Source organism: Hypanus sabinus, chromosome 9, assembly GCF_030144855.1.
Source record: "Hypanus sabinus isolate sHypSab1 chromosome 9, sHypSab1.hap1, whole genome shotgun sequence".
In the NCBI taxonomy this organism is placed as follows: Eukaryota; Metazoa; Chordata; class Chondrichthyes; order Myliobatiformes; family Dasyatidae; genus Hypanus; species Hypanus sabinus.
In genome coordinates, this window is record NC_082714.1 from 127291279 (window position 1) to 127306602 (window position 15324).

Sequence of the window (15324 nt, forward strand, 5' to 3'; positions counted from 1 at the left end):
GTAATGTCCTGTGATGTCCCATTATCACACTGAGGAGAATTTGCATCATATTCTGGATCACCATCATCAAGTTAAACAGGATAGATTCTGAACTTTTTTTGGAACTCAGCTAGTTTCTTTGAAATATGTTTGGCTATCAGAATTGAATTGATTATGCTTTGAGGGGCTATCCTAGAGAACATGTATCACAATCCCAAGTAGCAGACACAGCAAGCAGTACATGACAACAACCTTGCCCTCAATGTCAGTACGTCCAAGGAATTGATTGTGGACTTCTTGAAGGAAAAGTTGGAGGAATACACACCAGTATTCCTCCACACATCAAGGGGTCAGAAATGGAACGAATGAGAAGTTTCAAGTTCCTGGGCGTCAACATCTCTAATATCTTGTCTTGGGCCCAACATATTGAGGCAATTATGAAAAAGATATGACAGCAGCTATATTTCATTAGTTTGAGGAGATTTGGTCTGTCACCAAAGAGTCCAGCAAATTTCTACAGTGTATCTTGGAGATCATTCAAACTAGTTGCATCACCATCTGGTATGGAAGGGCCATGCACATGATTGGTAGATACTGCAGAGGGTTGCAACCTCAGTCAGCTCCATCATGGGCATTAGATTCCCCAGCATCGAGGACATCCTCAAAAATTGGTGCCTCAAAGAGGCAACATTAAACACCCTCTTCACCCAAGACATGCTCTTTACATATTACTACCAGCAAAGAAGAGGTATAGGAGCCTGAAGACACACACTCAGTGTTTAGGAGTGATTTCTTTCCCTCACCATCAGATTTCTGAATGGACAATGAACCAAAGAATACTACCTCACTATTTTTGCTCTCTTTTTGCACTCTTTTTATTCTTATTGTAATGATAGCATTTTTATGCATTGCATTGTACCTCTACCACAAAACAATAAATTTCACAACATATGCTAGTGATATTAAACCTGATTCTGATTTTGATGCTAAGCAATTTGACATTCAAGAGATCTTCTGTCACAAGAGTTCATGACATAGCAATCTTCAGTTGAACATCTAACAAAAGCTCATTCACGGTACCGCATAGAGCAAGTGTTAAAGAGAAGGCTGGTTGTGCTCTTAATCTTTATTAGTGATGCACCATCAATAACTCACTCTGAGACGTAAAGGCGAGATATTGGCTTTTATTGGCTGGAAGAAGGACCACCATACTACATCCTGGAGACTGAGAGGCCAGGCTTAGGCCTTAATCGCCTTTATACAGGGGTCTGTGGGAGGAGCCACAGGAGCAGTCAGCGGGGGGCGTGTCCAGACAGGTATATGTAGTTCACCACAATTAGCCAAAGTGTTACTTGTATGATTCACGTTGATCGCCTTGTGAGGTCCACCATCATAGTAATCATATTTGTAAATTTGATTCACTCTTATTTTCAGAAAAGGCTACTTGTCTATCCAGTGCACACTGCTATGAATCTTAGCATGATACAAGCTGCAACACTTAAGTTGGGCAATTCAATACTGATCGATTGATATTTGGAAACTTATGCTTCAGATCTTCAAGGATACACTATCTTCCCACTTCCTGAAGAGCCATCAGGGATGCACGGTAATTGCCTTCCTCAATAACAGCACCTAAATCCCGTGGCTAATGTAGCAAAGAGCCTTCTCTGTAACCCCAGTGAAAAGGAAGAAATTCAAAATGAAATAGCAGATAATTACAGTGGCCCAAAATCTCTCAATGTGCTTCGCACTTACCATGTTACTTTGAAGTGCATTTATTATTGTTGGATACATAAAGTGCTAAAAACAACCAATTAATATCCTGGCTTGCTCAAATAGGGAACATATGAGGGGTGATTGATAAGTTCATGGCCTAAGGTAGGAATCAATTTTAGAAAACCTAGCACATTTATTTTTCAACATAGTCCCTCCTGCAGTTACACACTTAGACCAGCGGTCATGGAGCATATGGATCTTTGACCTCCAGAAAGTGTTCACAGCAGGGCTGATTGATAAGTTCATGGCCCAAGGTAGAAGGAGATGAGTTATACAGCTCTTGTTACATGGACGTGCAGGTCAACCCTTTGAGTGATTATGCAGAAAGTTTGAAGTTAATACCTCACCTCCTTCTACCTTAGGCCACAAACATATCAATCACCCCAATGAATTATTAACTTATAACTTTCTGCATAATCACTCACAGTTGAACTGCATGTGCATGTACTGTATAACTCATCTCCTTCTACCTTAGGCCACAAACTTATCAACTACCCCTGCTGTGGACACTTTCTGGTGGTCCCAGATCGGTATGCTGCAGTGTGCTGGTCTGTTCATGCCTCCGCATGGCCATGTGCAAACTGAGAATGAGCTGGAGAACTTAGTATCTGCCCTTGCTGGGACGAGCAGCAAGAGCAAGACCAGAATGTAATAACCTTCAACTTTACACCAGCCAAGTCCAGGATGTGCTCTGCAATTCAATTGATTAGAAGCAAATGTGAATGTGATTTTGTATTTTTAACATTTTAATATTTTAATTAATTTCTATCTTATAATTTCTATCTTTTTTTATTATTTAAAGGTACTTTAAGTATCACTTTTAGGCAGGTTTCTTTATATTTGAATGTCACTTGAGGCCATGTTGCAACCTGTATATCACTATGAAACAGTCACATCAGTGAGGACGATGGTTGGTTGAATCATGGTGAGCGTCAGGGAGTGAACACTGGCAGTGTCACATAGAGTAAGTGGAGGTACTGGAATAGTGCTGGCAGTGAGCAAAACCCATCCCATTATATTTCTTTTGAATAGAGTGAGATAAGCAACAACGATTACGTGGCTGAAAGCAAGTCTGTTGCAAATGGTCTGTAGAATTGTCATTGTGTTCTGAAGGAACACAAGCAATAGAAATTACAAGGAATGCTGTTGAGATTATAATAATCAAAAATAGCTGAGTGATCAGATGATCATATACATAAGCTCAGAGACATTGCACATGCATAGAATACTTGAAAATCAGGAAGAGAAACAGTTTAACACCAAAGTTTTCAGAGTCTGAAGGACTGCAAAGGAGAGAGGAATTTAAGCAGAATGAGAAATCTACAGATAGAAATGAATTGTAATGGTGATGAATTGGGACGGAATAGCAGAACTTAAAAGAATACATGAAATAGATTGACACTAATAAAAGTAGTAGTACCACACCCAGTGTCTCTACCCCAGTCCTGACAGTACACATTTTCAGGTGACCTTTTTGACCAAAATCTGCAGAAAATTATTGGAATATTAATGGGACCGATTTTTAGTTATCATTATTTTTTAGTTATAATTAATTTATGTTGATTCAAATGAATGGAAAGAGGGATGGTCATGTACAAGGTTAGCCAATGTCTGAATGATTCAGGTGTTGTACTGTGTGCTTTTCAACACCTTATTCAAATATACCATTTAGTCACTAATAATGAAACCTTATCATGATGTATAAGCTTTCTGAAAGTAACATAATTGAAGGAAATAAATAGGTTAATTTAAATGGTACTTTATTGCTTTAGAATTGATTTATTGAGGTTTGGAAGTAAAATTTTGTTTCTAGTAGTGATCTCTGGTTTATGGGTACAGGAGAGAAAACAATGCTTCAAAACTGAATTTTCTGCTTCATTGCTTGTTTAAATGGATAAAGCCTGAAAACCTGGAGATTTGATCAATCTAAATTCAGCTGACCATTCCACATTTGAATGTAAGGTGTATTTATTATACAAAACACTCTCTGAGCATAATTTGACTTAGTATATCAGCTTTCCAGGATGTATAATGTACCAGTTGGTAGGATAAATTGTTGAGGCATGTGTGTATGTGATACTAGTGATAAAATGAGAATGGAGAAAATAAGAAAAATAATTTAGAATGATTAAATCTTAGCAAGCTATAGGTTTTAAAAATCTGAAGTTTATTGGTGGAAGTGAAGGCAAATGTCAATACATAATATTTCGATGTTTGAGATCTCGGGAATGAATGAGTCAGAGTTGATGTAATTAGTTTTGATTTCAGCACAGTGTGAATATAGGATGTGAAAGTAGGTAGAGGATTATGCATTTAGAGCCAAGATGAAATGCCAGAGAAATGTTCAGTGCCACATTGACCACAGTGGTATCAATCAAGAGAGACAGGCAGAAAGGTTACGGCAAAGAGAGGAAGCTCGCAGGCAAAAGAGAGACTGTCCATCAAATGACAAATTTCTCTTTGTATCCTGTCAGGATTACAAGAGAACATTACGGAGCTTAATGAGGGTTCAGACCTTGTAGGGGAATAATGAAGGGAAAAAATTGTATGGCATGGAAGCAGAAGCCAAGCGTCTTGGATGCATCTGTTGATGTGAACAAACTGTGGTACTTCTATTTTTGTCCCGAGCAGATAGATATTGAGACCAGGTGAATTGTTGGATCAAGATTCAGGGTGAGGCCATCAAAGGTGAGATGCAGTACTTGTAGGTCAGACTGATCAAAACAGATTTGATTTAGGAAAGAAATCTCTGGGGAATTGAAGGAAAGCAGGTTGATTCATTCTGTACTGGAAGACACACAAGAAACAACAGCATGGGTCAGCTAGTAGGTAGGTTATTAAAGACTCTCAACTTCTCAGGATGTGCAGTTTTAAGGGAGGAACATCAGCAAAAGATTTGATTGGAATGGTTAATGAGTGGACCAGATCATTGATGTGAAGAAGAACAAGAGTTAGATTTAACAGAACTTCTGAGAGCTCCTGAGTTAACAAGTAAGAAAAGACCCATCAAGTATAACACAACTAGTGATTTAAAAAGAAAGCACTCTGTTGTGAATTGTAACTTAACTCAGAGTCCATATATAGTTGTAGCAGTCATAAAATATATGCTACTGCATCTTGTCGTTAAGGCTTGGAGTTGTCCTAGGTTTAGTCAGGAGATTCATCAAGATGAAGTAGGTCGCTCTGAGAATTTTCCGTATGTAGATGTATAGTAGAGAAAGGGACACACACAGACAATCATTATCCGTTTACTCCCAAAACTTCAGAATATAATGAAAGCAAGTATCAACATTTGTAACTTCAGAAAAGACTAATATGAGGGAAGTAATGTTTAGAAGAGGGTCTACCTATACATATGGAAAGTATGCACACATTTTCAAATAGAAAAACTGAATTTGAGGCTGAGAAGTTGAAAGATAGCTCAGGACAAGAAATATCAGGATTGAAGAGCAGAGGAATAGTCAAATCTGCTAGAAAGAGGATTTGGTAACATATTGAAATAAAGATTGAAATTTTTAATGTGATAATACAAATATTTCAATATTATATGGTCAATATTGCTAAAATGTTGCCCATGGCTATTAAAAGTGATCAAAGTGAGATCTTCAAATGTCTGTTTTGTCAAACTAAATGCATAATTTAAAGATTCAGCTCATTTCCATGCTGGCACAGTGGCGACTGTATTCTTCATATGTAAGTGATCACTGTTCCATTAATTCACTTATGCCACAAAAAAGAATAGTCTTCCTATGTAACAACAGTGACTTGTGGTCAACTAATTGTATCACTTCAGTGTCATGTCTTATCTCGTTCTATTATTTCCAGTAGCCATTTCTATTTGATTAGTAGGAAGTGGATAAAATATAGCTGCATTAGAGATGGGACTATATTGGTGATTCTCATCTTATAGTACTGTATAAGATTATAGTACTGTATAAGGGTTAATCCAAAAATATCTATTAGAGATGAAAGCTCCTATAAGTTAGTTGTCATATTACATTGAGAATACCAGATTAGAGGTGAATTTATAACAATCCCTCCTGAGAACATTTAACAAGTCATCTTTAATTATTTTTGGAATGGAAGGCATTCTTCGTCTATTTCATTCATCTTTGCTAATTTGAATAAGTGGAAGCACCTTTTCTTAACTGACTGGGAGGCTTCTTTTATGCTCCTCATATACTTGAGGGAAAATGTGAAGATAAAATGGACTAAGGTCTGAGAAACGTATTCAGCATTCTTTGCACTAGGAACATAGATGAAGGCTATTTCTGTGAATTGATGGCCTGTTGTGAATGTATTTAAAAAAATAAGGGATGCTTCTAGTAGGTTCTCAAGGGAAAGAGATAAAATACAACAGTCTTCCTGAAAGGTCAAATGCATTTCAGTAAAGGATATTAGATTATTTCCTTGATAGGTATTTTAAGGTTGACAATTTACCGCTTGAAATTAAACATCTCTAACATGTGTTTGATTGCCTTTCTTGCTGGCTGCCTATCACGTCACATCGCCTTATCTGTTTTTTTCCCTCTTTTCTAGTGGAATTTGATGACTGTGCTGGGAATCAAGGGATTCAGTATGAAAGTAGTAACCCTGACTTCAAAGTGGAGAAAGATGGCACCCTGAATGCAGCTCGATCAATGCAGGTCCCCACAAAACAAGTGACGTCCATCGTGACTGCACGCAATGTTAGGACTCAAGCGAAGTGGGAAGCAGTGATCAAACTACTTGTGAAAGCAGGGGAAGACTCTGCTCACAATGTAAAAAAGGTAATCATTTTATCCATTCTGAAGACTATTCGAAGAACCTGATCAAATATTTGAAAATGAGAGAACGTAAATTGATTTTGATAGAGCATGTTGAATAACATCTTAAGTAATATCTGAGACTTTAAAAATGAAATTTGCTGCCAGTTGGATTTCTGCTGCTGGTGCACTCTAATTGTATCCCCTGATTACATTGAAGCCTGTATTGAATTATCAGATTTTGAACCGGTGTGGTGAAGGTGCCTGCTTGCTGGTGTTACATAGGGATCACCAAGAGTTTGGCCCATTGTGATGAAGAATGTCAATATGTTCATGTCAGGATGGATTGTGGCTTGGCGATAAAGGGAACTTGTATCTTTAAAGTTCCCATTCAAGTACTGCCCCTGCTCTTTTTACAGTCAGAGGTTGGGGGTTAATAAAATTATATGACTAAGTTGCTTCATTTGCAACATTGTTTGCCAGTCAGGCAGCAATCATGTTGCGCTTGTGAAGAGGAAATGAAGGTTAAGGTGGTGCCAATTAAACTGGCCTGTTTATCTTGGATTCTGTTGAGCTGCATCCTACCCAGTAGAATGAGGCATGTTCTAATGCCCTTTTGGCTTATGCTTTGCAGACACAGGAAATACTTTGAAGAGTCAAAATGTGAATTGTTTACCACAGATTACTGAGTCTCTGACAGCTCTTATCATCACAGACTTTGCTAGGCCTGGTCTGTTAAGTTTCTGGTTGCTGGTGAACTCTTCTCCAATTGTGGGTTGTCACCAGGCACTTTGATGACACATACATATTATTCCCAGCTCTCAGTGCTCCAAGTTTAATAAATGATTCAAAATAATATCCATTAATGAATTTACCTTTCCCCCGTGCTCTTAAAAGGAACATTAAGCAAAATCTTTCTTGGAATTTTAACTTCTGATTCCATTGTTGTAATTCACTTTTCTAGAATTTTATTGATCAGCTATATGTTGTGTGCATTTTGAAATTATTTTATTAAGTCAAGGACTTGCAGAAATTATGCCATATATGGGCTGGGCTAAGAACGTTAGATCATTTTGGAATATTGACCCTAGGTTGACTTTCATTTAATATACAACCCAAAATCCTTACACTTTGCAGACATCCAGGAAAAAAAAACAATCCAAAGACTGAATGAGAGAAAAAGTTGGAACCCCAAAGCCCCCATCCCCTTCCCACACACAAGTAGCAACAAAGACATCCCCCACTACCTTCCCCCCCACCACTTGTGCAAGCAATAGGACAACCACCAGAGACCATGATCTGGAGTCCATCGAAAATTGCTGTCCATCCCCAACACCTCGACATGTCAAACAGGCTCTCTCCCTCACTAGATGGAGAGGGAGAGAGGGCTATCACTCCTGTCCCAGTGATATTTAAGCTCCAGCTACCAGTGTATGGCAGCTTGGGATGGTTTTGATATGAGGTTTCCACTTTCTGTTCATTGGCACCGCCCTATTTGTCCAGCTATCTTTTGTTCCATTTGTTTACTGCTTGTATGTGTGTGTGGGCAGGGCTCTAACCTTTTCTGTCATTCATTTTTTGGGGTTTTTTTCTACTTCCTGAATGTCTGCACAGAGTAAGGGTTTCAGATTGTATACTGTATACATTCTCTGATATTAGATGGAACCTTTGAAATGCTGATATTTTGTTCCAGTTATTTACAGATCCCACACAGTTAATTGAAGCTGAGCTATAGCATCAGTTTTCATTGCACCATGTGCATTCTTCATTTGAAAACATGAAGCAGTTGAGAACTACGTAGGTTGTGTGTCTTCCAAAGGTATATTCTATTTGTTGTGACTGTGATCGAAGTCACTGGAGAGATGCTGAAGCTGGTTTTATTCATTCATCACAACAAGCAGGCATCATTCTGGAGACACTCTTGTTAGAGCCTCGCAAACCCAAAGGGACATCTCATTTTGGAACCCTTTAGATCAAAGGCAACAGTAGCTGATTCAATACAATTCAATAGTTACAATGTTATTTTTTATTTCAATATTTTGGGTTGTCAATGCTTCTTTGAATTACATACCTACAGTGACAGGCTCTTCTTACTGGTTAAACATCTTTGTCACAAATTAATACGCACAAATAGTCCAAAAGCTTCTGGGGGCAGAAATCCCAGACACCCAGAATTGATGTTGTCAGGGCTATCTCTGAGTACACAAATATCATAATTACATAAAACTATTGATAGTCCGTGTTTGATGTGTTAAGTGACAACATCTGTCTGTTCTGTCAGCTTGAACTCTGTCACAGTGGTGCAAATGACATTGCCCATGTTGCCTGGTTTGATGCAGGCCAATTAACACAATCCCATTGTTTCAACATTGGGCTCTTGCATATGCAGTTTCTTAGTCCGTGGAGTTTTTAATTTCAATGGGCTGTTTGCAGTTTACAAAAATAAATGAAGGTTAATTGCAAGCTTCCTGAATTATTAACATTTGCACTAAGAACTGAAGCCTGGTTCTTGTCTGAATTAACATCTGCAATATTCACATAAATCAAGAATACTCACTAACATACCCTCTTCTTGGCCCCTGGACAGAAATCTGTCCCAGGAAGGTCAAATTTTAAAGAGTTTCTGATTAAGTGGGCAGGGAAAATGCCCTTCACTTCAGATCCTTTCACAATTACTAACCTATGTGTATCTACATCTATACCACGTATCATCCCTAATTGGTTATCTACAATTTTGTGCAGAGACGGCACTAAAATGTTCCAGAAATTTGGTTACATTGCCTTACGTTACTTTTAATCTGAAATAGTTAAAACTATCAGTGAGTCTGTCAATAGTTACTCTGTGGGCGGGTCACAGTAAGATAACTTTGTTTTAGGTTCACAGGCAACAGTTCATATCCCATGCCATGACAGAAGATTATCAAAATGATTTAAAAAATCAGTCTTTTAGAACCATATCCAGGAAGGTTTAGGGTGATCATTATTCTAATAGCAACAAGGACCCCGCCCCGGTAGCTCTTTTTCCCAGATTGTCCTTTCAATCTCTGATCTACCATTGAAAGGGGCCGTCTTATTTGTGTCCACTTCCCATTCTGCTGGGGTGGCAGCCTTCCACCGCTGTGTGTGGTTTCCTCTCTTTCTTGGTCTGCCTTGCCGTCAAGGTTGTGGAAACTGATGTCTCTGCCTTCGCATCTATTTTTCCCCAATATCTTTTCTGATCTACACAACTAACCATCTTCCTCCAAGACATTTAACATTTCAAAAAAACTTAGACAGGTACATGGATGAGAGATATATGGAAGGATATGGGCCAGGTGTAGGTCAATGGGACTAGGCAGAAAAATGGTTCGGCACAGCCAAGAAGGGCCAAAAGGCCTGTTTCTGTGCTGTAATTTTCTATGGTTCTATGGTTCTAAGAACCAGCCTTCATTAAAAAGTATATTTACTGTAATTCCCCCGTTCATAGTTTCACTGTTATGCTGTATGTATTTAATTTAGCAGTTCTGTAAGAGCAGCCTGTTGTGTTTTCAGCCTGTTTGGGTTATTGTTGAAGTTAAGAGATGAGGAGAAATATGTACCATCCAATTAGAATGGTCAAGTTAAGGGGAGGTTTCTCTGGTGAGAGACACTAAAGTGGAGCTTGGGCCTTTTGTTTGAGAGGAGATGAAGAGGGAAGAGACAGAAGAGAAGAGGATATAGGATTCGACCCGGAGCAGGACCCTGTATCAACGAAACCAGGGGTTTCATTACCATTAACTTTAAATTTTATTCAGAGATCGACGACATCCTTTCTCTATGCACCCCCCCCCACCCTCCATCTTCTGCATTTGTGTGTCCATTCTCTTTCATCTGTGTGTCTACTCCCATTACATGTGGTCAGAGGTGACACATGAGGCTGGTATTCATCACTAAGATTTCTGTAATGACAAGTGTTACTGGGTGGACATGAGCCCTGCTTCTGACTGTGTCAATGATAGTAAAACAAGTTATTTAGTTTAACCTGCATCCAGTGTTTCCATTGGCTGCCTCGCCAGGTCTGTACACAAACACAGATGTCATTTGTCAGAAGCACCAACTGTGGTCCTAGACATCTGGGAGTGACCCCGGCCTTTTCAGCCAGCTCCCTACCATGACTTGGTCACCTGGCTGTGGGAGGACAATCTTCTCTCCCTCAGCCTCTCTCTGATGAGCAATAGTTTGTGGCTGATTTGCTCTGATTGCAGTGGTCCTTCCCATCTCCATTTAGTCTTACTAAGTTGGCTCCAGTAGTTTCTTCCTTCACACTTGCAATTTCTGTTGACTCATGTTCATTTTCTCTCTTTTCCCCGTGACCTGTCCACTGATTCCCTTTTGTTTCTTACTCCGTCTTTTCTGGTGAGTCTTTAATTGCTGCTACCTCTGCAAGCAGCTGGACTACTTCTAACAGCTCTTCATTGTGTTTGTCATGACATGATTCCTGATCATTTTCTGACATGATTCATGATCATTTTCCTGTATTCTACCCCTGTTTGGGATTGCTCTCTTTCTGTGAGCCGTAAGTTTGCTCTCTCAATCTTGTCCAAGTTGTTTCTCTCTCCACTGAGTCTATGGGAGCACCTATCTTATTCAGAGTATCTATCCACAGCATAGCACCTTGTTGTTTGGACACACTCAAAAATCCACAGGATGCTGCTAGAGGCTCACTTCTTTCTGCCCTCATTGTTTCACCCCCTGCACTGTTGACGTAAATTGCTTCTCCATTTGTGGTCAAGGGTAGATCAATTATCGATACTAATGATACTATGTCCGCTAATACTTTACATTGCTGGCCCCATAATAAACCCTTTGTGTTCAAGCATGGGTTACCAGTACTCACAATGGAAGCTGTTTCAACCAGGCCTGACCTGGATGCTGTACCTCACTAGCTCGATAATCTGTTCAGTAGTCAAATCAGACAGAGAAGGTGCTGTTGTGGTTTTTGCCTGCTTTGGTGAATGACTCTCACATCTTCCTCCTTCTTTAGGACCCCGCTTCCAACTATGGCCCGATAGGTCACAGCTGTAGCAAGTTATCTCCCTTATCATTCTATATCAAGTCTGACAGTTCCTTGTTAGGTGTCCTGATTGCTGGCACACAAAGCAAATTCTCTGCATCTTCATAACAGCTACATCCACTAGAGCCTCTTTCTAACGTTTCTTTGTATTATCAAGGTTGATAGTGTCAATAGCAGTAGGTCAAGTCCACTGCTATCCCCAAATTTAAAAGGTCCTGGTGGGCTGAGCTCAAGCCTTCCTTCAACACTTTTAGGAAGGCTGGATCATCCCTCACTGGGTTGTCTCAACCCTGAGTACTCCTCATATGCTCACTGTTAATGCTCTGCAGGTTCATGATCTATGGCAGTTCATCAGCTCTGTGAACCACTGACATTATTGTCACTGCCTCACTCCCCCTTAAAGAACCAATATCTCTCTTCATTAATGGCATTCCCAGTAGTTGCCCATGTATCGTTCCATACTCCCTGGGCCATACAATCCCACATATTCCTCCGGCATTTAATTTTAACCAACAGACGTATATCTTTGGGGTGCATCTGGTGAATCTCAATCATCTCTTGGAGCTTGCGGCAGAATTCTGAACTCCCACAAGCAACTTGAATGTTCTGCTTCTTCCTGAGGGAAAATACCTTATGGATGGTGGTTATCTTGATTCTCGACCTGAATTGACTGACCTCAATGGAGGTATATATATCCCAACAGATATACCTGAGTATAAACTCTCCTTCGACTATCTCCACACTAATTCCCAAACTTAAGGATGAATAACAAGTAAACAGTACATACTTAAACCAGAGAGTATGTACTTTGTAATCTTCCATTTATGTGCTGCTGTACTCATGATGCCTATTAGAGTCCTTTCCATATAAAGGTCTTTTACCTTAAAGTTTCAAACATATTCTAAAACACACAAACACTCACAAACAAGTCGATCACTATACAGTTCCACTAAACCAGTATAAATGCACCCTTCTGATGTCCTGAATGATCGGTGTCCATCTTTTGCACCTGGTGGCCCTATTTACCAAGCTACGCCAATGCAGAAGTGGCTTATAGTTTGTGCCTTATCCAAACACAAATGCACACATGAACCACACTTAAATATCTACCAGGTCAGCTCTCCCCCATATTTGTTGATACTTCCTGATCTTGTGGTCATTGACCTGAACAGATCTGAGCATGGGTACCACCTTAGACATCTTAAGTCACTGGCCACCAGTGGGTCAGAAACATATCCTGGACAAGCCCCCAAATGTTGTGACTGTGATCAAGGTCACTGGAGAGACACTGAAGCTGGTGATACAGAGGAATTTATTATTGATCATAATCAAGCACCATTCCAGAGACAGTCTTGGTAGAGGCCCCCAAACCCTAAGGTATATCACATTTTTATACCCTTAAGAACAATACTAACAATAGCTAGGACAATACAATTTCTAAGTTTCTTCCCTTCAATATTTTGGGCTGGCAATGCATCCTTTGAATTATATCTACAGTGACAGATCCCTCTGAATATTTAAACAGCTTTGACACAAAGTAATTAAGACAAGAAGGCTAAAAGCTTTTGAGAGCAGAAATCCCAGACACCCAAAATTAATATTGTCAGGACTGTTTCTGAGTATACAAATATCATAAGTACACAAAATCAATTGATTGCCTATACCTGTAGCCATGTGACCATCCATCTGGTCTGCCAGCTTGAACTCAGTCACAATAGTGCAGATACATCAGCCCACGTTGCCTGGTTTGATGCAAGCCAATTAACACAACATTTTTTTTAAAGTTTGGCTCTTGCATTTGCAATCTCTTAGTCTGTGGAGCACTCTGTACTTTTACCTTTAATTTACAGCTTGCAATTTACAAAAAAACTGAAGGCTAATTGCAAGCTTCCTGAAATTACTAACATTTATACTAAGAAATGAAGCTTAGTTCTTGTTTGAATTACTATCTGCTGTATTCACATAACTCCAGAATACTCCCTTATACAGCTTATCAATATTTATCTATTTGTTGTGAAATTTGTTTGTAAAATTATTATTCCATTTAAAATGTCACCTAGTTGCATGGAAATTGCAAGAATCTAACTCCAGAAGCAGGAGGATCTCTTTATTCTAGTCAAATTGGAACTATCATGTTAAAACCATTTGAATGATTGCAGAATTTTCACAAGGTCTGTGCTGACAGAAGCATATGTCAATGTTTGATGGAATTGCCAAAAGGATTTGGTTATTAAAAACATAACTGCCTTCAGGGCAACTATCTTTGAGAAGGAACTCAGGGCAAGAAAGTACTATGATGTCCTAGCATTCTTAATCACTCCGCTACATGCACTATAAGAACCAATAGATTGAAATGTATGTTGATTGGCTGTTTACTTCTGTTAAAGAACCTACTTCAAAACAAAAGTAAAAATTTTGAAAAAGTTGAAATTATATTTTAGTCAAATAAAAGGCTCAAAGTTATTAACAATGATCTGAACTTCCTTTGCAGTTACACATTTTCTGTTCCTCTTCATTGTTTATATATTGAATAGATTTACAATGTCAAAGGGCTCCACTCTTAAAAGGACAAATATAGGAATAGTTTTGAAAATTGAAGAACAAGATATGCTAGAAATCTGAAATATAAAAAAACCCAGAAAATACTGATAGGGTAGAGTAGGTCAAGCAGCACCGGTTGAAAGACTTGAGTGAATAGTTGAGGTCAGAGACCTTTAATCAGGACTGGAAAAGCTAGGAAACATGTTCGAGGAAAGGGTTACATTGATCTGAGAGTAGTTTAAAAGACAGCACAATATCGTGGATGGAAGGGCCTGTAATGTGCTGTTATATTCCAGGAAATCCAGAAGACTGTTCTATGTTGCTTTAACGTTGTAGAGAAGGTAATAGGGGAATGAATAGAAAAAAGAAATTACCTCTGATTGAGTGACCCAGAATTGCCATGGTGACAAGCTACTGATGGAATCATCTAGTTGATAGATGATTACTCAATATTCTTTACAACACTGGAGGTTATCCAGACTGTTAACGTCAATGGTGCCACTCAGAACAAACACGTAAGTCCCAACATCCAAGGCCATTATTTCTCTTTTGCATGTGCAGCAAATAGTTTCTCCTGGCACCCACTGCACCAGCTATATAACACACTCACCAAATAAATAAGAACAATAAAAGGGAAGTTAACAAGGGAATGTAAAAATTGTGAAATGTAGAACTTCAGGAAATGCTCTGCAAATCAAACCATATCAGTGGAGAGAGAAAAACTGACTCAGTGTTACAGATGGATGACCTAGTGTAGAATTGGTCGGTTTTTGATATAAATGTGTTACACTGTGGGACAGGCAGCATCTAGAAAGGAATGAACCATTGAGATATCAGGTCAAGTCCCATCATCAGGATCAGCCCAGATGAAGAATCTTGATCCAATAACTGTCCCATTTCCCTCTTTAGATGATGCCTGTCCTACTAACTTCTTTTGTTTTGGTATTGCACCAGACTCCAGCATCTGCAGTCTCTCATGTCTTCAAAGTGTTTTAACCTTATGTTAAACTTGATACTGAGTCTTAAAAAATATAAACAGATATCTTAAGAAGATAGAAAGTGAGGTACTGTTCCTCAAGCTTATCTTGCACTTTGTAATAACATTGAAGGAGGCCACAGATGTTGATTTTTCTTTATGCACTTGCAGTTCTAGTTGATTTGGAGACGTGTTTTATGTTTTTCCAATTTAGTTAGGGAAAATAGCTTAGATTAATACAGTGCAATTAAACAGAGCGTCTTTAAAAGCTGACA

General features: G+C 39.0%; 1 protein-coding gene across 8 annotated transcripts in view; it reads left to right on the forward strand.

Annotated features, from left to right (window-relative positions):
* Positions 1 to 15324, forward strand: part of LOC132399784 (cadherin-4-like) — a 689576-nt gene that overhangs the window by 423832 nt on the left and 250420 nt on the right. For 7 of the 8 annotated variants that reach the window (XM_059980521.1, XM_059980522.1, XM_059980527.1 and 4 more), the window contains one exon: positions 6295 to 6524. In XM_059980521.1, coding sequence (XP_059836504.1) covers positions 6295 to 6524 — 230 coding nt within the window. Of the gene's footprint in view, positions 1 to 1563; positions 1586 to 6294; positions 6525 to 15324 lie in introns of those variants that run through there. The other variant, XM_059980524.1, reaches the window with a different exon arrangement.